Source organism: Hyla sarda, chromosome 5, assembly GCF_029499605.1.
Source record: "Hyla sarda isolate aHylSar1 chromosome 5, aHylSar1.hap1, whole genome shotgun sequence".
Lineage (NCBI taxonomy): Eukaryota > Metazoa > Chordata > Amphibia > Anura > Hylidae > Hyla > Hyla sarda.
The window spans coordinates 13,021,377-13,045,467 of record NC_079193.1 but is presented as its reverse complement, the minus strand read 5'-3'; the positions used below and the strand labels follow the sequence as shown (position 1 = coordinate 13,045,467).

General features: G+C 48.5%; 3 protein-coding genes across 14 annotated transcripts in view; 1 reads left to right on the top strand and 2 right to left on the bottom strand.

Annotated features, from left to right (window-relative positions):
- LRRC72 (leucine rich repeat containing 72) overlaps positions 1-24,091 on the top strand; it is a 100,467-nt gene that overhangs the window by 327 nt on the left and 76,049 nt on the right. For 4 of the 12 annotated variants that reach the window (XM_056518883.1, XM_056518886.1, XM_056518885.1 and 1 more), the window contains exons 1-4: positions 18,746-18,814; positions 20,919-20,992; positions 22,868-22,937; positions 23,243-23,324. In XM_056518883.1, coding sequence (XP_056374858.1) covers positions 18,803-18,814; positions 20,919-20,992; positions 22,868-22,937; positions 23,243-23,324 — 238 coding nt within the window. In that variant the 5' untranslated portion in view covers positions 18,746-18,802. Of the gene's footprint in view, positions 1-2,553; positions 2,655-2,780; positions 2,927-9,335; positions 9,465-10,530; positions 10,600-17,571; positions 17,705-18,745; positions 18,815-20,918; positions 20,993-22,867; positions 22,938-23,242; positions 23,325-24,091 lie in introns of those variants that run through there. The other 8 variants (XM_056518889.1, XM_056518890.1, XM_056518888.1 and 5 more) reach the window with 8 other exon arrangements.
- Positions 128-795, bottom strand: LOC130272895 (translation initiation factor IF-2-like). The gene is made up of 2 exons (XM_056518897.1): positions 427-795; positions 128-311 (listed from the first exon to the last, which is right to left on the bottom strand). The coding sequence occupies exons 1-2, from the start codon at positions 697-699 to the stop codon at positions 171-173; spliced, it is 414 nt and encodes a 137-aa protein (XP_056374872.1). The 5' UTR covers positions 700-795; the 3' UTR covers positions 128-170.
- Positions 8,699-18,756, bottom strand: SYF2 (SYF2 pre-mRNA splicing factor). The gene is made up of 7 exons (XM_056518896.1): positions 18,619-18,756; positions 17,534-17,635; positions 12,664-12,789; positions 12,110-12,227; positions 10,490-10,580; positions 9,294-9,392; positions 8,699-8,986 (listed from the first exon to the last, which is right to left on the bottom strand). Exons 1-7 carry the CDS (start codon positions 18,655-18,657, stop codon positions 8,821-8,823), a joined length of 741 nt encoding a protein of 246 aa, XP_056374871.1. The 5' UTR covers positions 18,658-18,756; the 3' UTR covers positions 8,699-8,820.

Sequence of the window (24,091 nt, the reverse complement as noted above, 5' to 3'; positions counted from 1 at the left end):
AAATAGATGTGTTTACTGAATAATATATTATTTCTGTCCTTTGCACAGGTTTTGATAAGTCTCCCCCCCCCTCTATGATTCCTATAATAATTTCTAGATTTAAAAGAAAAACAAACAGAGTCAGCGATCTGCTCAGGGTCTTTATTTCCTATGGTGGATTTGGTGACCGGTTATAAAGGTCGGAGGTCAGCTTGGATACTAGAGGACAGGTCAGGGGAGAAGTTCATTTCGGGGTCACCAGGAGCAGGCCGCTTATTCATGCCTCTACACCCGCGTTCTCCTGTAGTAATAGTGGTATCTGCGCTTGTGTCCTAGAAAAAACAAACACGTGGTATGAGCGAAGAGTCACCGTTGCCATAAAATGTCACCGTTACAATGCATGTTATACTGGATTTAGTTTGTTTTATTGGCCCTTACGCCATTTACCTGTTGTAGGCTGGCTCCGAGTCCCCTGAGTCCTCCTTTCACTGCCTTGGGTTGTTCTTCCATGGGTTGTTCTTCCATGGGTTGTCCTTCCATGGGTTGTCCTTCCATGGGTTGTACTTTCATGGGTTGTCTTTCCATGGGTTGTACTTTCATGGGTTGTCTTTCCATGGGTTGTTCTTCCATGGGTTTTTCTGCCTTGGGTCTTTCTGGCATGGGTTGTCTTGCCGTGAGATCTTTTGGCACTGGTTTTTCTGGCATGGGATTTTCTGGCATGGGTTCTTCTTCCACGCTTAAGGATGGCCATGATGTCTTAGTGTTACTTGCTTCTGAACAAGGCTGGAGGTGAATGTCTTGTGAGATGCCCAGTGGGATCTTCTATACTCTTTGTTTGGTAGCTGTGAGGTCACATGTGTGATGTAAGCGAGTGTAGGCCAGGACTTGTTGGTCTCCATGTGTGACTATTGTACATTAACAAAACTGCACAGTTAAACAGATTAACTTTTTAACTTTTTATTTTACCCCCTTTTGGCCTTTGGGACTCAACCAATTTTATTTTCCTCACCTTCGAATAGCCATAACCCATTTCATTTTTCCATCCACAGACCCATATATACCCATGTCTTTTGTGCGACCAATTATAATTAACAACTTTCATTTTGCCTTAATATGTACAGCGAAACAATATTATTTTTTACGGGGAAATAGGAAAAAAAAAAAATTTTGCAAGTTTGGGGGGATCGTTTTTACATAGTGCACGGTAAAACTGACATGTTCTCCCTATTCCGTGGATGAATACTGTTAAAATGACCCCAATGGTTACATTCTTTTCTATTATTGTACAACTTTTTTTGACAAATTGAGTATGCTTAAAGTTGCCCTTTAAATTTTTATTAGTTGCCATTTTTCTTTAAGGTGGACTTTTTGATCACTTTTTATTCAGTTGCCATTTTTCTTTAAGGTGGACTTTTTGATCACTTTTTATTCATTTTTTTTTCCAGATATATCATGTGGCCAAAAAATTGCAATTCTGGCCTTTGGTATTTTTTGTATTTTTGCACTATGCTAAAAAAAATAAAAAATAATAAAAAGCTATCATCATAAAGTCCGGTCAAAACAAAAATGGTACAGACTACAGATCACAGGGATAAAAATGACCCTCATACAGCTGCATAGATGGAAAAATTACCATAATTATAGTTTTACCATAAAGTGCACTGTGAAAAACCAAACCTGTCAAAAAGTAGCAAAATTGCAATTTTCTTATCAATTCCCCCCCAAAACAATATTTTATGGGTTTTGCTGTATATTTCATAGTAAAATGAATAGTGTCATTACAAAGTACAATTGGTTGGGCAAAAAACAACAACAAGCTCTCTATGGGTCTGTGGATGAAAAAATAACAGAGTTATGGCTTATAGAAGGCAAGGAGGAAAAATCAGCAATTTTGACATTTTATTGCGTTTAAAGATGTACTACGCCCCTAGACATCTTATCCCCTATCCAAAGCATTGTGGATAAGATGTCTGATCGCGGGGGTCCCGCCGCTGGGGACCCCCACATTCTACCATGCGGCAACCATCTGTAACGGCTTCCGGAACTACTGGAGGCCCTCAGGCTAATACCATCCCGACCATGGGGACTGAAGATTGTGACGTGACGACTCCACCCCGTGTGACGTCACAGCCCGCCCCCTCAATGCAAGTCTATGGGAGGGGGCGTGATGGCTGTCATGCCCCCTCCCATAGACTTGCATTGAGGGGGCAGGGTGTGACGTCACACGGGGGCGGAGTCGTCACGTCACAATCTTCAGTCCCCATGGTCGCGATGGTATTAGCCTGAGGGCCTCCAGCAGTTCAGGAAGCCATTATAGGTGCCGCATGGTAGAATGTGGGGGTCCCCAGCGGCGGGACCCCCGCGATCAGACATCTTATCCCCTATCCTATGGATAGGGGATAAGATGTCTAGGGGCGGAGTACCTGTTTAAGAGTTTTAAAGGGGTATTCCGTTGCTAGACATCTTATCCCCTTTTCAAAGATTAGAGGATAAGATCTCTGATTGCGGGGGTCCAGCCACCACGCCCCCCATCAGAAAAAAGCCAGTGATTCTCTGTCCTGTCACTTTGGCCAGGACTTCCGGTGTGGGCAGCGTTTCTGTATGATAATGTCCCCACCAGGAGCCCAGAGACGAGGAGTCGCGGGAAGCAGACCGTTGGGGCTACGGGGCACAAGGTGAGTAATGGGGGCACAAAGGGGGTCTAGCTGCTATATGTGGGCACTATTACTATGTGGGGCAATATAGAATTTGTATAGAGATGGGGATTGTGCTGGAATGAGTCTGAAATGTTTGTCCTGCAGATTCTGCAGAGGGACTTCTTGTCCTGGAGAAGTCTTCATGGTGGTCTGGGCTGGATGGAGAAAGAAAGGAAAAGTGAACGAATCCCATCAGAGAAGACGTAACCTGTGAGTCACTGGATGTAACTATACTGCTCAAAAAAATAAAGGTAACACTAAGATAACACATCCTAGATCTGAATGAACTAATAGTATGAAATACTTTCGTCTTTACATAGTTGAATGTCCTGACAACAAAATCACACAAAAATTATCAATGGAAAGAAATCAAATGTATCAACCCCTGGAGGTCTGGATATGCAATCACACTCAAAATCACAGTGGAAAACCCCACTACAGGCTGATCCTACTTTATGTAATGTCCTTAATACAAGTCCCAATGAGGCTCAGTAGTGTGTGTGGCCTCCACGTGCCCGTATGACCTCCCTACAATGCCTGGGCATGCTCCTGATGAGGTGGAGGATGGTCTCCTGAGGGATGTCCTCCCAGACCTGGACTAAAGCATCCGCCAACTCCTGGACAGTCTGTGGTGGATGGAGCGAGACGTCCCAGATGTGCTCAATCGGATTGAGCTCTGGGGAACGGGCGGCCAGTCCACAGCATGCCTTCCTCTTGTAGGAACTGCTGACACACTCCAGCCACATGAGGTCTAGCATTGTCTTGTATTAGGAGGAACCCAGGGCCAACCACACCAGCATATGGTCTCACAAGGGGTCTGAGGATCTCATCTCGGTACCTAATGGCAGTCAGGCTACCTCTGGCAAGCACATGGAGGGCTGTGCGGCCCAAAAGAAATGCCACCCCACACCGTTAATGACCCACCGCCAAACTGGTCATGCTGGAGGATGTTGCAGGCAGCAGAACGTTCTCCACGGCGTTCTGCAGACTCTGTTACATGTACTCAGTGTGAACCTGCTTTCATCTGTGAAGAGCACAGGGCGCCAGTGGCGAATTTCCAATCTTGGTGTTCTCTGGCAAATGCCAAACGTCCTGCACGGTGTTGGGCTGTAAGCACAACCCCCACCTTTGGACGTCGAGTCCTCATACCACCCTCATGGAGTCTGTTTCTGACCGTTTGAGTGGACACATGCACATTTGTGACCTGCTGGAGGTCATTTTGCAGGGCTCTGGCAGTGCTCCTCCTTGCACAAAGGCAGAGTAGCGGTCCTGCTGCTGGGTTGTTACCCTCCTACGGCCTCCTCCACGTCTCCTGATGTCCTGGCCTGTCTCCTGGTAGTGCCTCCATGCTCTGGACACTATGTTGACAGACACAGCAAACCTTCTTGCCACAGCTCGCATTGATGGCCATCCTGGAAGAGCTGCACTACCTGAGCCACTTGTGTAGGTTGTAGACTCCGTCTCATGCTACCACTAGAGTGAAAGCACCGCCAGCATTCAAAAGTGACCAAAACATCAGCCAGGAAGCATAGGAACTGAGAAGTGGTCTGTGGTCACCACCTGCAGAACCACTCCATTATTGGGGGTGTCTTGCTAATTTCCTATAATTTCCACCTGTTGTCTGTTCCATGTGAAATTGATTGTCAATCAGTGTTCTTCCTGAGTGGACAGTGGGATTCCACACAAGTGTCATTGACTTGGAGTTACATTGTGTTGTTTAAGTGTTCCCTTTATTTTTTTGAGCAGTGTATAATCACTTATATGGTCTGCAGAGTGCTGGCATTCATGTCTGGGGGAAACCAGGCACTGCCCATCACCTGCCCAATACCATCCCTACAGTGATCATGGTGGGGGCAGCATCATGTCTGGAGGAAACCAGGTACTGCCCATCACCTGCCCAATACCATCCCTACAGTGATCATGGTGGGGGCAGCATCATGTCTGGAGGAAACCAGGCACTGCCCATCACCTGCCCAATACCATTCCTACAGTGATCATGGTGGGGGCAGCATCATATCTGGGGGAAACCAGGTACTGCTCATCACCTGCCCAATACCATCCCTACAGTGATCATGGTGGGGGCAGCATCATGTCTGGAGGAAACCAGGCACTGCCCATCACCTGCCCAATACCATCCCTACAGTGATCATGGTGGGGGCAGCATTATGTCTGGAGGAAACCAGGCACTGCCCATCACCTGCCCAATACCATCCCTACAGTGATCATGGCGGGGGCAGCATCATGTCTGGGGGAAACCAGGTACTGCTCATCACCTGCCCGATACCATCCCTACAGTGATCATGGTGGGGGCAGCATCAGTGAGGGCAGAATGATGGAGAATATGAGGAGCAACAGAACAGAATGTAAAAAGGTCTAAAAACAAGACATCACGGCCTCTCGTCTTGCACCATCCTGATGGCTTCTTCTCGCATTAGCTCATCACGTTCTCGTTGCATCACTCCGGCATTCACCACATTGTTGCTGTGTCCTGCGGTCAGACTTTCCAGAGGGCTGGAGAAAAAGAGAAACATACCAACCCTTCTCTGTTTTTAATAATTCTCCATCTGCTGAGCAGTCGCCTTTTGAAGAGGATTCAGGTTTTTTCATGTTCGTACAAATACAAAGTCCACTGCCAAATATAAGTGTGAACATGGACGACATCCGGCTACACAGCTCCTTCTCATTACTGCAGTACGGCCAGGAGGCGTCCAGCCCGGAACAAAGTCTGCTCACTGTCCATACCGTAAATTACTTCTATTTAAAAACCCTAACCTTTCCAGTACTTATCAGCTGCTGTATGCTCCACAGGAAGTTCTTTTCTTTTTGAATTTATTTTCTGTCTGACCACAGTGCTCTCTGCTGACACCTCTGTCCATGTCAGGAACTGTCATGCTATGGTGATTTGCTCCTACTCTGAACAGTTCCTGACATGGACACTGAAGCGCCCGTGTGACGCCACACCCCATCTATGGGAGGGGGCGGGACCTCCGCGATCAGACATCTGATCCCCTATCCTTTGGATAGGGGATAAGATGTATTAGGGCCAGAGAACCACTTGAACTTTCTGGGGCGGCTGTTCCTCCCAGCTCATCAATATTCATAACCCCCCACCCTGCTCCTTCACCTGCGTTAGTTTACCGTGCATGCGCCGCTTACTGTGTACTCCCGGAAGCAGCATTGCCCCCCCCCGGCTTCTTACTTATCAAAGATGGCTGCGGCAGTGAAGGCGAGGGGAACGCAGTTTCCGGGAGCACACAGTAAGTGGCGCATGTGCCGTACACAAACGAGGGCAAAGGAGCAGGGAGGGGGGGGGGGGAGGTAATGAATATTGATGAGCCGGATGCCCCAAGGCCCTCATTAGGATAAATAGAAAAATGCGATTTGCGGCGGAACCACGTGTTTTTCCGTTTTTGCACTTTTGTTTTTTCCTCCTTACCTTTTAAAAATCATAACTCTTAAATTTAAATTTAATAAAAATTTTGCAGCTAAAAATCAATATGATGGCTTATTTTTTGCGCCACCAATTCTACATTCTAATTACATCAGTCACTTTACCCAAAAATTTACAGCGAAACGGAAAAAAAAAATCATTGTGCCATGAAATTGAAGAAAAAACGCCATTGTGTAACTTTTGGGGGGCTTCCGTTTCTACGCAGTGCATATTTCGGTAAAAATGACACCTTATCATTATTTTGTAGGTCCATACGATTAAAATGATACCCTACTTATATAGGTTTGATTTTGTCGCACTTCTGGAAAAAATCATAATTACATGCAGGAAAATGTATACGTTTAAAATTGTCATCTTCTGACCCCTATAACTTTTTTTTATTTTACCGCGTATGGGGCGTTATGAGGGCTTATTTTTTGCACCGTGATCTGAAGTTTTTAGCGGTACCATTTTTGTATTGATCGGACTTTTTGATCGCTTATTCATTTTTTCATGATATAAAAAGTGACCAAAAATACGTTATTTTGGACTTTGGAATTTTTTTGTGCGTACGCCATTGACCGTGCGGTTTAACCCCTTAAGGACTCAGCCCATTTGGACCTTAAGGACTCAGACAATTTTATTTTTGCGTTTTCGTTTTTTCCTCCTCGCCTTCAAAAAATCATAACTCTTATATTTTCATCCACAGACTAGTATGAGGGCTTGTTTTTTTGCGTGACCAGTTGTCCGTTGTAATGCCATCACTCATTATATCATAAAATGTATGGCGCAACCCAAAAAAATACTATTTGTGTGGGGAAATTAAAAAGAAAACCACGATTTTGCTAATTTTGGAAGGTTTCGTTTTCACGCCGTACAATTTACGGTAAAAATGACGTGTTCTTTATTCTTTGGGTTAATATGATTAAAATGATACCCATGATAACGTACTTTTCTATTATTGTTGCGCTTAAAAAAAAAAATCGCAAACTTTTTAACCAAATTAGTACGTTTAAAATCCCCCTATTTTGAAGACCTATAACTTTTTCATTTTGCTGTATAAGCGGCGGTATGAGGGCTCATTTTTTGTGCCGTGATCTGTACTTTTTATTGATAACATATTTGCTTATATAAAACTTTTAATCCATTCTTTATTAATTTTTTGGGTAATAAAATGTTATAAAAAAGCAGCTATTTTGGACTTTTTTTTTTACGTTCACGCCGTTCACCGTACGTTATCATTAACATTTTATTTCAGATATTAGTTCAGATATTTACGCACGAGGCGATACCAAATATGTATATAAAATATTTTTTAACTTTTTGGGGGTGAAATAGGGAAAATGGGACAATTTACGTTTTTATTGGGGGAGGGGATTTTTCACATTTTTTTTTAACTTAATTTTTTTTTTTTTTACTTTTTTTCTTACGCTTTAATAGTCCCCATAGGGGACTATTTAAAGCAATCATTCGATTGCTAATCCTGTTCAGTGCTATGTATAGGACACAGCACTGATCAGGGTTATCGGTCATCTTCTGCTCTGGTCTGCGGGAAGGCAGATCAGAGCAGAAGACGCCGGGAAGGCAGCGGAGGCAGATGAGGGGACCTCCGTCTGCCGTGCTGGATGATCGGATCGCCGCGGCAGCGCTGCGGGAGATCCGATCATCCATTTTCGTGACCGCCATGCTGCAGATGCCGTGATCTGTATTGATCACCGCATCTGAGGGTTAATGGCGGACATCCGCGGGATCGCGGATGTCCGCCATTACGGGAGGGTCCCTGGCTACGATCCACAGCCGGGACCTGCCGCGCATGATCTGGGCATCGCTCCGATGCTCACGGTTATGCTTAGGACGTAAATGTATGTCCTGGTGCGTTAAGTACCAGCTCACCAGGGCGTACATTTACATCCTGCGTCCTTAAGGGGTTAATTAATTATATATTTTTATAGTTCGGACATTTATGCACGCGGCAATACCACATACGTTTATATTTATTTTTATTTACATGTCTTTTTTTTATGGGAAAAGAGGGGGGATTTGGACTTTTATTAGGGAAAGAGTTAAATGACATTTAACTTTTTTTTTTTGCAGTGTTATAGGTCCCATAGGGGGCTATAAACACTGCACACACTGATCTTTTACACTGATGACTGCAAAGCCATAGCTTTGCATTGATCAGTGTTATCGGCGGTCGACTGCTCAAGCCTGCATCTCAGGCTTGGAGCAATCAATCACCAAAGGGACGCACCGGAGGAAGGTAAGACACGCCTCAGCTCGCATCCTAGCTGGTCGGGACACCGCATTTTCATTGCGGTGGTCCCGATCAGCCCCACTGAGCAGCCCGGAAACTTTTACTTTCGTTTTAGACGTGGCGTTTAAATTTGAACGCTGCGTCTAAAGGGTTAATAGCGCACAGCAGCGATCGCGGTGCCGTGCGCTATTAGCCCCTGGTTCCTGCCGGGACCGACCGGATAGGACACGGCGTCATCGCATGACCCCACTTTCTATCGCGGGAGCCGGCCAAGGACATAAATATACATCCTTGGTCATTAAGGGGTTAAGGTAAACCAACGAATTACTAGTCCTGGTCCCCCAGTAACACATTTATTATGGACAATCTTTACCGTATGTACAAAGCAGAACATTCTAGAAGACATATAAAACACAAGACACAAATACAGAGTGTCTCAGCCGCGGGAGGACAACAACCATCTAGACAGCGGTGCCTCTCTCCAGGTTCTGCTTGATCTCGGCCGTGTACTTCCCATAAAACCTCTCTGCCTTCTTGTTGAACTTGGCGTTCCTCTCGTTGATGTAGTCGATGTCGGCATCGTCGTTGTAGGCGCGTCGGCGACTGTACTTCTCGCGCTTCTCAATCCTGCAACACAAAAACAACTAACTGTTTAATGGAGAATTACAGGGTAGAAATAGTCAAATGACAACACAAGCGGAGACACCAAAAAGTTAATGTCTATCGGGGTAACTTAGGACATTACTGGGAGAGGAATATAGATCTGTATGCAGTGAGCGCCCTCTAGTGGTGTCTGCAGGCAGGAGCAAACAAATCATTTGATTTACAGGATAATATAGGGGGATGAAAGTTTCTTTTATATTCAGAATCGTAGCTGAACAGCGTCCGCAGAGTCTACAGGACATACAATCAAAAAGTGTCACTGAGTACTTACTGTTTCTCCAGGTCTGACACCATTCTGTCCACGCCATCCTTGGACGGGACATGTGTTCCATGATACAGACTGTCACATGTGGGGTAGAAGCTTTCACCTCTGGAATAAATAAGCAAAAAGAAGAAAAACAGAATGTAAAATGTATAGGACTGCGAATATGGATATGAATAGGTAAAATGTATATAAAGCAAACTCATTATAGTACATGTATCCCATTACTTCTCCTGTACTGATCCTGAGTTATATCCTGTATTATACTTCAGAGCTGCACTCACTATTCTGCTGGTGAGGTCACTGTGTACATACATTACATTACTTATCCTGTACTGATCCCGAGTTATATCCTGTATTATACTCCAGAGCTGCGCTCACTATTCTGCTGGTGGGGTCACTGTGTACATACATTACATTACTTATCCTGTACTGATCCTGAGTTATATCCTGTATTATACCCCAGAGCTGTGCTCACTATTCTGCTGGTGAGGTCACTGTGTACATACATTACATTACTTATCCTGTACTGATCCTGAGTTATATCCTGTATTATACCCCAGAGCTGTACTCACTATTCTGCTGGTGGGGTCACTGTGTACATACATTACTTATCCTGTACTGATCCTGAGTTATATCCTGTATTATACTCCAGAGCTGTACTCACTATTCTGCTGGTGAGGTCTCTGTGTACATACATTACATTACTTATCCTGTACTGATCCTGAGTTATATCCTGTATTATACTCCAGAGCTGTACTCACTATTCTGCTGGTGAGGTCACTGTGTACATACATTACTTATCCTGTACTGATCCTGAGTTATATCCTGTATTATACCCCAGAGCTGTACTCACTATTCTGCTGGTGTGGTCACTGTGTACATACATTACATTACTTATCCTGTACTGATCCTGAGTTATATCCTGTATTATACTCCGGAGCTGAACTCACTATTCTGCTGGTGAGGTCACTGTGTACATACATTACATTACTTATCCTGTACTGATCCTGAGTTATATCCTGTATTATACTCCAGAGCTGTACTCACTATTCTGCTGGTGAGGTCACTGTGTACATACATTACATTACTGATCCTGTACTGATCCTGAGTTATATCCTGTATTATACTCCAGAGCTGTACTCACTATTCTGCTGGTGCGGTTAAGATCTTAGTAAGACAGCTGCACAGATCTGGGCACTTACTGTTTCTCTCTCTCTCTCTCGTACTCCTCCATGTCAGGTCGGATCTGTTTGGTCAATCTCTGGTACTGTCGCAGTTGTGCAGCCGCATAATCTGTCAGGAGCAACGGATGGTAGGTGAATGACTAGAGAAGACCACAATATATGAGAACAGTGTAAGCACTGGCCACGTGTCATGGTGGTTAAGGGTCATGTTTTTTAAACTTTGTTGATTAGAAAAACTAATATTACAGTCCTTTGGGGTCTGAGGATGCAGATAAGTGTCAGCTCTACAGACAGTTAACTGCAAAACAACCCGGCCTTAAAGACCGGCTAAAAATGTCCACTCTTTACCCCTCACTATAGTGTTTAAAACTTTTATTCCAAATTAATAAATGTGAGCAAAAAAAAATGGGGTGGAAAGTAAAAACCCAGCACTTCTTATCCACCTCTTAAAGGGGTACTCCGCTGCTCAGCATTTGGAACAAACTTTTCCGAATGCTGGAGGCGGCGCAGTATAGGGCTGGGCGGTATACCGGTTCATACCGAATACCAAATTTTTTGGGCTGCACGATATGAATTTCCCCCCATACCGCAATACCGGTTGGGCCCCTCCCCCTCGGGAATGTATTTTCAGCGCATCGCTGTCCCCACATCGGGGAACTAATCCTATGTTTACCCGCCAGCACTGTTCTGCTCCCCCCAATTAAGGATCAGCCCAGCAGGGTACTACTCACAGATGTCAAGCACTGCCCTCCTCCTCTTTGTTGGGGGCCACCGGGCGCTGGAACTCTATACTGTACGCCAGTGGTCTCCAACATGCAGACCTCCAGATGTTGCAAAACTACAACTCCCAGCATGCCCGGACAGCCAACGGCTCTCCGGGCATGCTGGGAGTTGTAGTTTTGCAACAGCTGGAGGTCCGCAGGTTTGAGAACACTGCTGTACGCTGTATCCCTATGCCCGGGCTGCAAAAGATACAGAAAATAAACTTTTAACTCACCTACCTCGGCCGCACGCAGGGGACTGGAAAGTGGACAGCCGTCAGCCTATCACCGGCTGGAGCGATGCCCCGCCCCGGCCAGTGATAGGCTGAGCCCACTGTCATGTAAGAAGCCGGCTTCTTACATGACAAAAATGAGAAAATACCGTTATATACCGTGGAACCGCCGTAAGTTAAAATAATACCGTGATACGCATATTTGGTCATACCGCCTAGCCCTAGCGCCGGGAGCTCTTGATGTCATAGCCCCGCCCCCTCATGACAACACGCCCCACCCCCTCAATGCAAGTCTAAGGGATGGGGCATGGTAATTCTCAAGTACCAATCGGTTTGTTCAAAATATGTATTTACATTATACAATTCATTAAATCATATATGTCCATGGACTGGTATTCCTATAGAGAAGCTGTAAAAGTGAAGCCCAATAGGGTTGCGGGATTGTAACTCGTAAATCCAAAAAAAGCTTCTTCTCTCAGTAATTTTCGATTAAGATCGCCCCGACTAGGGGGACTCTGCAGGGACCATATTATCAGTCATAAGTCACACACTACATGGGGTTTGGCCTGACACAATCCCCCCCCCCTATAGTGAGTCCATTAGCAAGTAGGGGACTGAATAGAAGCCACATTAGGGCCACCTACCTGAGAATCCCACATCTGGGTTTCTTTTCTTCTTCTTCCTCTCCCACCGCTCGGCATCTTCTGCGCTGATCTCCAGTAGTTTTGCTCTTTTGTAATCCACCCCATTGGCGGCACATTCCTAGGTCGGGGCAGAAATCAAAACATAAGGAGCAAAATATCGTAGATTGTCTTTATTCCTGACATGGCATAGGATTGTCAGCTGGTCCATACTGGCTCTATAGAGCAGCGTTTCCCAACCAGTGTGCCTCCCGGCTTCTGCAAAACTACAACTCCCAGCATGCCCGGACAGCCAAGGGCTGTCCGGGGATGCTGGGAGTTGTAGTTTTGCAACAGCTGGAGACATATTGGTTGGGAAACACTGGCTTAGACTGAATTAAATAAGACTCTAAAAGAAGCCAACCCAACATGTGTCCAAGTACCATCTGCGTCATCAGGGAAAACAAGGCTCTAAGCATTAAAGCCTCACTATCCCTGATGATGAAGTTGGTATTTTGAAACATGTTAAGGAGGCTTCTTTAGATTTAAGTGAAATGTAATTGAGGACCCTGCTTTACCTTCTTCTTCTCCTCCTCCTTCAGCTCCCACTCCAGTCGAGCTTTCCGTGCCTCCCAGTTGCTCGGTAACTTCTGCCTCTTGTCCTCCTCCACCACTTCCTGGTGATTAAGTTTTCGCGCTTCATTCTGTAAAAAAATGACCAAATCCTTTAATTCCAATATCTCTACCCCCTTGTGTAAATCCTTGTTACAGTCACCCCCCTACCCTCCATCCTCGTCACAGGCAGTCACTCCCCACGTGTCCGTCCTCGTCACAGGCAGTCACTCCCCACGTGTCCGTCCTCGTCACGGCAGTCACTCCCCACGTGTCAGTCCTCGTCACGGCAGTCACTCCCCACGTGTCAGTCCTCGTCACGGCAGTCACTCCCCACGTGTCAGTCCTCGTCACGGCAGTCACTCCCCACGTGTCAGTCCTCGTCACGGCAGTCACTCCCCACGTGTCAGTCCTCGTCACGGCAGTCACTCCCCACGTGTCAGTCCTCGTCACGGCAGTCACTCCCCACGTGTCAGTCCTCGTCACGGCAGTCACTCCCCACGTGTCAGTCCTCGTCACGGCAGTCACTCCCCACGTGTCAGTCCTCGTCACGGCAGTCACTCCCCACGTGTCAGTCCTCGTCACGGCAGTCACTCCCCACGTGTCAGTCCTCGTCACGGCAGTCACTCCCCACGTGTCAGTCCTCGTCACGGCAGTCACTCCCCACGTGTCAGTCCTCGTCACGGCAGTCACTCCCCACGTGTCAGTCCTCGTCACGGCAGTCACTCCCCACGTGTCAGTCCTCGTCACGGCAGTCACTCCCCACGTGTCAGTCCTCGTCACGGCAGTCACTCCCCACGTGTCAGTCCTCGTCACGGCAGTCACTCCCCACGTGTCAGTCCTCGTCACGGCAGTCACTCCCCACGTGTCAGTCCTCGTCACGGCAGTCACTCCCCACGTGTCAGTCCTCGTCACGGCAGTCACTCCCCACGTGTCAGTCCTCGTCACGGCAGTCACTCCCCACGTGTCAGTCCTCGTCACGGCAGTCACTCCCCACGTGTCAGTCCTCGTCACGGCAGTCACTCCCCACGTGTCAGTCCTCGTCACGGCAGTCACTCCCCACGTGTCAGTCCTCGTCACGGCAGTCACTCCCCACGTGTCAGTCCTCGTCACGGCAGTCACTCCCCACGTGTCAGTCCTCGTCACGGCAGTCACTCCCCACGTGTCAGTCCTCGTCACGGCAGTCACTCCCCACGTGTCAGTCCTCGTCACGGCAGCCACTCCCCACGTGTCAGTCCTCGTCACGGCAGCCACTCCCCACGTGTCAGTCCTCGTCACGGCAGCCACTCCCCACGTGTCAGTCCTCGTCACGGCAGCCACTCCCCACGTGTCAGTCCTCGTCACGGCAGCCACTCCCCACGTGTCAGTCCTCGTCACGGCAGCCACTCCCCACGTGTCAGTCCTCGTCACGGCAGCCACTCCCCACGTGTCAGTCCTCGTCACGGCAGCCACTCCCCACGTGTCAGTCCTCGTCACGGCAGCCACTCCCCACGTGTCAGTCCTCGTCACGGCAGCCACTCCCCACGTGTCAGTCCTCGTCACGGCAGCCACTCCCCACGTGTCAGTCCTCGTCACGGCAGCCACTCCCCACGTGTCAGTCCTCGTCACGGCAGCCACTCCCCACGTGTCAGTCCTCGTCACGGCAGCCACTCCCCACGTGTCAGTCCTCGTCACAGCAGCCACTCCCCACGTGTCAGTCCTCGTCACAGCAGCCACTCCCCACGTGTCAGTCCTCGTCACAGCAGCCACTCCCCACGTGTCAGTCCTCGTCACAGCAGCCACTCCCCACGTGTCAGTCCTCGTCACAGCAGCCACTCCCCACGTGTCAGTCCTCGTCACAGCAGCCACTCCCCACGTGTCAGTCCTCGTCACAGCAGTCACTCCCCACGTGTCAGTCCTCGTCACAGCAGTCACTCCCCACGTGTCAGTCCTCGTCACAGCAGTCACTCCCCACGTGTCAGTCCTCGTCACAGCAGTCACTCCCCACGTGTCAGTCCTCGTCACAGCAGTCACTCCCCACGTGTCAGTCCTCGTCACAGCAGTCACTCCCCACGTGTCAGTCCTCGTCACAGCAGTCACTCCCCACGTGTCAGTCCTCGTCACAGCAGTCACTCCCCACGTGTCGGTCCTCGTCACAGCAGTCACTCCCCACGTGTCGGTCCTCGTCACAGCAGTCACTCCCCACGTGTCGGTCCTCGTCACAGCAGTCACTCCCCACGTGTCGGTCCTCGTCACAGCAGTCACTCCCCACGTGTCGGTCCTCGTCACAGCAGTCACTCCCCACGTGTCGGTCCTCGTCACAGCAGTCACTCCCCACGTGTCGGTCCTCGTCACAGCAGTCACTCCCCACGTGTCGGTCCTCGTCACAGCAGTCACTCCCCACGTGTCGGTCCTCGTCACAGCAGTCACTCCCCACGTGTCGGTCCTCGTCACAGCAGTCACTCCCCACGTGTCGGTCCTCGTCACAGCAGTCACTCCCCACGTGTCGGTCCTCGTCACAGCAGTCACTCCCCACGTGTCGGTCCTCGTCACAGCAGTCACTCCCCACGTGTCGGTCCTCGTCACAGCAGTCACTCCCCACGTGTCGGTCCTCGTCACAGCAGTCACTCCCCACGTGTCGGTCCTCGTCACAGCAGTCACTCCCCACGTGTCGGTCCTCGTCACAGCAGTCACTCCCCACGTGTCGGTCCTCGTCACAGCAGTCACTCCCCACGTGTCGGTCCTCGTCACAGCAGTCACTCCCCACGTGTCGGTCCTCGTCACAGCAGTCACTCCCCACGTGTCGGTCCTCGTCACAGCAGTCACTCCCCACGTGTCGGTCCTCGTCACAGCAGTCACTCCCCACGTGTCGGTCCTCGTCACAGCAGTCACTCCCCACGTGTCGGTCCTCGTCACAGCAGTCACTCCCCACGTGTCGGTCCTCGTCACAGCAGTCACTCCCCACGTGTCGGTCCTCGTCACAGCAGTCACTCCCCACGTGTCGGTCCTCGTCACAGCAGTCACTCCCCACGTGTCGGTCCTCGTCACAGCAGTCACTCCCCACGTGTCGGTCCTCGTCACAGCAGTCACTCCCCACGTGTCGGTCCTCGTCACAGCAGTCACTCCCCACGTGTCGGTCCTCGTCACAGCAGTCACTCCCCACGTGTCGGTCCTCGTCACAGCAGTCACTCCCCACGTGTCGGTCCTCGTCACAGCAGTCACTCCCCACGTGTCGGTCCTCGTCACAGCAGTCACTCCCCACGTGTCGGTCCTCGTCACAGCAGTCACTCCCCACGTGTCGGTCCTCGTCACAGCAGTCACTCCCCACGTGTCGGTCCTCGTCACAGCAGTCACTCCCCACGTGTCGGTCCTCGTCACAGCAGTCACTCCCCACGTGTCGGTCCTCGTCACAGCAGTCACTCCCCACGTGTCGGTCCTCGTCACAGCAGTCACTCCCCACGTGTCGGTCCTCGTCACAGCAGTCACTCCCCACGTGTCGGTCCTCGTCACAGCAGTCACTCCCCACGTGTCGGTCCTCGTCACAGCAGTCACTCCCCACGTGTCGGTCCTCGTCACAGCAGTCACTCCCCACGTGTCGGTCCTCGTCACAGCAGTCACTCCCCACGTGTCGGTCCTCGTCACAGCAGTCACTCCCCACGTGTCGGTCCTCGTCACAGCAGTCACTCCCCACGTGTCGGTCCTCGTCACAGCAGTCACTCCCCACGTGTCGGTCCTCGTCACAGCAGTCACTCCCCACGTGTCGGTCCTCGTCACAGCAGTCACCCCCCACGTGTCGGTCCTCGTCACAGCAGTCACCCCCCACGTGTCGGTCCTCGTCACAGCAGTCACCCCCCACGTGTCGGTCCTCGTCACAGCAGTCACCCCCCACGTGTCGGTCCTCGTCACAGCAGTCACCCCCCACGTGTCGGTCCTCGTCACAGCAGTCACCCCCCACGTGTCGTTCCTCGTCACAGCAGTCACCCCCCACGTGTCGTTCCTCGTCACAGCAGTCACCCCCCGTGTCGTTCCTCGTCACAGCAGTCACCCCCCGTGTCGTTCCTCGTCACAGCAGTCACCCCCCGTGTCGTTCCTCGTCACAGCAGTCACCCCCCGTGTCGTTCCTCGTCACAGCAGTCACCCCCCGTGTCGTTCCTCGTCACAGCAGTCACCCCCCCGTGTCGTTCCTCGTCACAGCAGTCACCCCCCGTGTCGTTCCTCGTCACAGCAGTCACCCCCCGTGTCGTTCCTCGTCACAGCAGTCACCCCCCCGTGTCGTTCCTCGTCACAGCAGTCACCCCCCCGTGTCGTTCCTCGTCACAGCAGTCACCCCCCCGTGTCGTTCCTCGTCACAGCAGTCACCCCCCCGTGTCGTTCCTCGTCACAGCAGTCACCCCCCGTGTCGTTCCTCGTCACAGCAGTCACCCCCCGTGTCGTTCCTCGTCACAGCAGTCACCCCCCGTGTCGTTCCTCGTCACAGCAGTCACCCCCCGTGTCGTTCCTCGTCACAGCAGTCACCCCCCGTGTCGTTCCTCGTCACAGCAGTCACCCCCCGTGTCGTTCCTCGTCACAGCAGTCACCCCCCGTGTCGTTCCTCGTCACAGCAGTCACCCCCCGTGTCGTTCCTCGTCACAGCAGTCATCCCCCCCCGTGTCGTTCCTCGTCACAGCAGTCATCCCCCCCCGTGTCGTTCCTCGTCACAGCAGTCACCCCCCGTGTCGTTCCTCGTCACACGCTGGCAGCAATAGTTAACGTTATCACATTCACATTATACCGGGGGGAGCGCCCTGCTCCATATAAAGGAGGGGGAGGCGCTCTGTACATTCTAACAGACACATTATATCATATTTCGTCTCTCACCCTTTTCAGGTGCAGTTCCCGGAATTTCCTCAGCCGCTCCTCTCGTTTCTGTGCTGCCAGATCCTCGGTGGATGTAGATGGTTCATCGTCCTCCTGAGACTCCTGCGGATATTCAGGAAACGTAAAATTATAAAAACGGACTGAAACCCACCAGCTCCCTTACCTGTACAGGTGAAAGTAAATCTGTCAGTCCATGAGATCAACAAGCCCCAGCATAGCCTAAGAGCCCATAATAAACAACTACAAGCCCCAGCATAGCCTGACACATCCCACTGAACAACTACAAGCCCCAGCATAGCCTGACACATCCCACTGAACAACTACAAGCCCCAGCATAGCCTGACACATCACACTGAACAACTACAAGCCCCAGCATAGCCTGACACATCCCACTGAACAACTACAAGCCCCAGCATAGCCTGACACATCCCACTGAACAACTACAAGCCCCAGCATAGCCTGACACATCCCACTGAACAACTACAAGCCCCAGCATAGCCTGACACATCCCACTGAACAACTACAAGCCCCAGCATAGCCTTAGAGCCCATTCTGAACAACTACAAGCCCCAGCATAGCCTGACAAATCACACTGAACAACTACAAGCCCCAGCATAGCCTTAGAGCCCATACTGAACAACTACAAGCCCCAGCATAGCCTTAGAGCCCACACTGAACAACTACAAGCCCCAGCATAGCCTTAGAGCCCATACTGAACAACTACAAGCCCCAGCATAGCCTTAGAGCCCATACTGAACAACTACAAGCCCCAGCATAGCCTTAGAGCCCATACTGAACAACTACAAGCCCCAGCATAGCCTTAGAGCCCATACTGAACAACTACAAGCCCCAGCATAGCCTTAGAGCCCATACTGAACAACTACAAGCCCCAGCATAGCCCGACAGGCCATATTGATGCCATCTTCCAAAAAGGCCGAACACATCAGACCATAGTATGTCAGGCCCCAAAGCCACCGGCTGAGGACCTGCTGAGAGTTGTAGTTCCCCCACAGCCAGCTATGACCCCCCCCGAAAACGCCTCTTACATCCCCCACCATCCTTCTGCCCGCTCGGGGGTATCTCACCTCTATCTTCTCATCCACTTCATTCGCCTCGGCCGCCATCTTTCTTCTGGAAAACAAAAACTTCCGCCCTCACCACGTAAAGCTGCCGTGACTACCCAGCGTGCGGGTGACGTACTTCCGGCGCGCACTACACTCCGGCGCACGCACCCGCCCTGCCGTCTCCTAGCAACAGAAGGAAGCTATCATGGCGGCCATGGTTAGTAAAGAGCGAGATGAGGAATAGAGGAAAAAAGTAAAATAGCTTTAAACGATACAATGTATCAAGTAACAGAACATGGCGGACTAGCAGCAGTTATGTCCAGTAATTCAGATGTTTTTTTCTAAAATAATGTAACAATTAACTGACTAATAATCTTATCAGACGCTGTTCACACTGTGTCACGTGAGGAGGGGCGGTTTAGATTGGCTGGGGTTTTATATATATATATATATATATATATATATATATATATATTATTATTATTTTTTTTTTTACTGGTTTTGCAATGAAAAGGTCTGAGCTGTAATACCACACACAGCCTGTGGACAGAGGTGGTGCTGTTCCTGGCCATGATCTTACATGTGGGTCTGGCAATAGTTCAGTGGTCTCCAAATTGTGACCCTTCATACTGTGCAAAACTACAACTCCCAGCATACCCGGACAGCCAACGGCGGTTGATATATAAAAAAAAGTTTTTTCCTGGATAACCCCTTTAAGGACCGAGCATTTTTCAATTTTTGCGCTTTCGTTTTTTTCCTCCTCACCTTCTAAAAATCATAACGCTTTCAATTTTGCACCTAAATATCCATATTATGGCTTATTTTTTGAGCCACCAATTCTACTTTGCAGTGACATCAGTCATTTTACCCAAAAATCTATGGCGAAATGGGAAAAAAAAAATCATTGTGCAACAAAATTGAAGAAAAAATACAATTTTGTAACTTTTGGGGGCTTCTGTTTCTACGCAGTGCATATTTCGGTAAAAATGACACCTTATCTTTATTCTGTAGGTCCATACGATTAAAATGATCCCCTACTTATATAGGTTTGATTTTGTCGCACTTCTGGAAAAAATCATAACTACATGCAGGAAAATGTATACGTTTAAAATTGTCCTCTTCTGACCCCTATAAATTTTTTATTTTTCCGTGTACGGGGCGGTATGAGGGCTCATTGTTTGTGTCGTGATCGGTACCATTTTTGTATTGATCGGACTTTTTAATCACTTTTTATTCATTTTTTCATGATATAAATAGTGACCAAAAATAAGCTATTTTGGACTTTTATTTAGATTTTTTTTGCACGTACGCCATTGACCGTACGCTTTAATTAATTATATATTTTTATAGATCGGACATTAGAGGACTTTTAGGAGGAATCATTACATTCCTCATACAGATCAATGGGGTTTCATAGAACCACATTGATCTGTGTGCTCTACGCTCAATTGATAAAGCCTGGTCCTGCCAGGCTTTATCATTCACCGCGCAGCAGCCGACACAGAAGGAGAGGTAAGCCCTCCGGCTACCTCAGTAGTAGATCGCCCCCCCCCCCCCCCATGCGATCACGCTGCGGGGAATCGATCCACACCACTAGTGTCCCTTTAGACGCCGCTGTCAACTTTGACAGCAGCGATCTAAAGGGTTAATAGCCGCCCGCGGCAATCACTGCATGTCGGCTATTAAAGAGGGACCGCTGTCACGCCCCCTCCCATAGGCTTGTATAGAGGGGGGTGGAGCGTGATGTCACACGGGGCGGAGCCTTGACGTCCGGCCCCCGTGATCGACAGTAATCAGACCCGGAGCGAACACGCTCCGGGGTCTGATTATAAACTGCTTTCTGCGTGCAAGATCACGGGGGTCCCCAGCGGCGGGACCCCCGCGACCAGGCATCTTATCCCCTGTCCTTTATATAGGGGATAAGATGTTTAAGCTCTGGAGTACCCCTTTAATGCCAGCTCCCAGCTACAGGAATCAGCTGGGGGCCGGCCGGTATGACGCAGGCTCGAGTCGGGAGCCCACGTTCTACAACGGTTGCCGGCTCGTCCTTAGACAGCAACCGGTTAAGGGGATATTCCCAACGTAGCTGTCTCCATGACTCCCACAAAAGTAAATAAATAGATCTGTGCCGCCCCCTGTCTGGTCATTCTCCGACAGTCACTTCACCAGGTGGACGGGAGGTTTTGGGGGACCCTCGATTCTCATTATACACTGGGGATATTATTAGTATCTGTATTGCTTCTTTATTGTGTGTATGAATAAAAGTGATTGAGATATATATTTATTTATTTATATATATATATTTATTTGTATTCCTGTAGATCATAGAAGAGCAAACCCAGAAACGCGGCTACAAGACGGACGGCGATGTATCTGAGCTTTACCTGGGGAGAAGGTGAGGACCCCCCCATCCCACTGTATATGTATCCATGGAGGGGGTCCAAGTGCTGCCACGCCCCCTCCATATAGCTCTATGGGAGAGCTTTTAAGCAATCTTCAGCTCTCCCATAGAGCTATATAGGGGGGGGGCGTGGCACTCCTAGCTTCAGGTGGGGGTCGTGACGCACCGCTGGGGCTTCAAACAGGAGATCGCGGGGGGGGGGGGGGGGGGAGCACCACTGCTCAGACCCCCTGCCATCTAAAACTTATCTCCTATCCTTTGGAAAGGGGGATAAGTTTTTTTTTACATGATACTTCTTCTTTAACATAACAATTAAAGGAGACCTCCAGTATAGAAAAACTTATCCCCTATTCTAAGGATAGGGAATAAGTGTCAGATCGCAGAGGGTCCGGCTGCTGGGACCCCCCGCAATCTCCTGTAGGGGGCCCCGGCTCTCCTCTTGAATGGTGTGTGGTGACCACTGCGCTAAGCGATGGCAAAATGTATCTTTCTGGGATAACCGCTGCACTCGGGAATCTCTTGCTCTGCCATAGAGCTGCATGGAGTGTACGTGTCGGCCATCGCTTTGTGTGGTGGTCGGCACGCTCCATTTAGGAGAGCCGGGGCTCTGTTCAGGAGATCGGGAAGGGGTTTTCTTCCAAAAACAGTGCCCCATCCTGTTCTCAGGTTGTGTGTGGTATTACAACTTCAATGGAACTAAACTGTAATACCATACACAACCTGAGCACAAGGGTGGTGCTATGTCTGGATTAAATCAGCTTGGTTTTTTCAATCCTTTTAAAAGGATATTCCCAACACGGCTGTCTCCATGACACAATTCTCTCTATACACTTTGAATATGTTATCAGTGTTACCGCGATCTGACACCTATCCCCTATCCTAAGTATATCTATCCCAAAGTACTCCTTTAAAGGGGTATTCAGAATCATTGTTTTTTATGATTAAAGCGGTACTCCGGTGGAAAACTTTTTTTTTTTTTAAATCAACTGGTGCCAGAAAGTTAAACAGATTTGGAAATTACTTCTATTAAAAAATCTTAATCCTTCCAGTACTTATTAGCTGCTGAATACTACAGAGGAAATTCTTTATTTTTGGAACACAGAGCTCTCTGCTGACATCTCTGTTCATTTTAAGAACTGTCCAGAGCAGCATATGTTTTCTATGGGGATTTTCTCCTACTCTGGACAGTTCTTAAAATGGACAGAGATGTCAGCAGAGAACACTGTGGTCATGATGTCAGCAGAGAGCTCTGTGTTCCAAAAAGAAAACCATTTCCTATGTAGTATTCAGCAGCTAATAAGTACTGGAAGGATTAAGATTTTTTAATAGACGTAATTTACAAATCTGTTTAACTTTCTGGCACCAGTTGATTTAAAAAAAATAAAAATAAAAGTTTTCCACCGGCGTACCCCTTTAATGTTATTTGCTGTGCTGATCAACAGGACTGGCCGATGGCAGGAGCAAGAAAAGTAGGTATATCCTTTTTAATTTTTTTTTTATTATTCTTTTTTTTATTTCTTTTTTTTTAAATAAAAAGCACATTACATTAAAGGGGTACTCTGGGGAAACTGAAATGTATCCCAGATCCACAGGATATGTGTCTTGATCGCGTCGTATAGTAAAACAAACATGTAGTAGAGGGTATTACAAATACAACGTCTGCCCATGTGAGTGTGATGATCAGGTTTGGGGGGGGGCACATACTTATGTCCAAAATAGTAAAGCACTATGTAGTATAGAGGCTGCAGCAGCCCAGCGTTCTAGGCCATTGATTAGGGTAGAGCCCCCTGATTGGATATGGATCACATGACGCATCGTTACTTTATTATAATTTTTATTAATAATTCACATATTTTGGTCTCCCCGCAGAGGACTGAAGGAGGTCCCCGACTTGTCAAGATTTCGATTATTAAAGTATTTGTGGCTGAACCATAATAAGGTAAAAAAAAAATAGCAAAAAGGCAAACCAATAAAACTTCAATTTGACATAAATCCCTAAGAAGCCTTTAGAAAAAGCTATCCAGCTTGTTGCAGAACTACAACTCCCAGCATGCCCTTTGGCTGTCCGGGCATGCTGGGAGTTGTAGTTTGGAAACAGCTGGAGGCCCCCTGAAGCTAGACATGGTTCTGAGACCCCTGATAACAATGACTTTGGGACTTCACAGGCCGCAGCCTTTAGATAAAAATCCACAAATCCGTTCTGTTTATACAGGTTCTTCAGAATATTTTCTTTTTTTATTTCAGATATCAAAAGTAAACTTTCTAGGTAACAATTTCCGGATGGCCGAGTTATATCTGAACGGCAACAAGCTCTGTGATATTACAGGTACAGTTCTAATGTGTCTGCGATTCTGTATAACCGAAGGGGCGTGTGTCTGGGGTTGGGGGATACAAAGATTAAAGGAGAAGTCTCTATATCCTGTATTATACTCCAGAGCTGCACTCAGTATTCTGCTGGTGGTGTCCCTGTGTACATACATTACATTACTTATCCTGTACTGATCCTGAGTTATATCCTGTATTATACTCCATAGATGTACTCACTATTCTGCTGGTGAGGTCACTGTGTACATACATTACATTACTTATCCTGTACTGATCCTGAGTTATATCCTGTATTATACTCCAGAGCTGTACTCACTATTCTGCTGAGGAGGTCACTGTGTACATACATTACATTACTTATCCTGTACTGATCCTGAGTTATATCCTGTATTATACTCCAGAGCTGTACTCACTATTCTGCTGGTGGGGTCACTGTGTACATACATTACATTACTTATCCTGTACTGATCCTGAGTTATATCCTGTATTATACCCCAGAGCTGTACTCACTATTCTGCTGGTGAGGGCACTGTGTACATACATTACATTACTTATCCTGTACTGATCCTGAGTTATATCCTGTATTATACACCAGAGCTGTACTCACTATTCTGCTGGTGAGGTCACTGTGTACATACATTACATTACTTATCCTGTACTGATCCTGAGTTATATCCTGTATTATACACCAGAGCTGCACTCACTATTCTGCTGGTGAGGTCACTGTGTACATACATTACATTACTTATCCTGTACTGATCCTGAGTT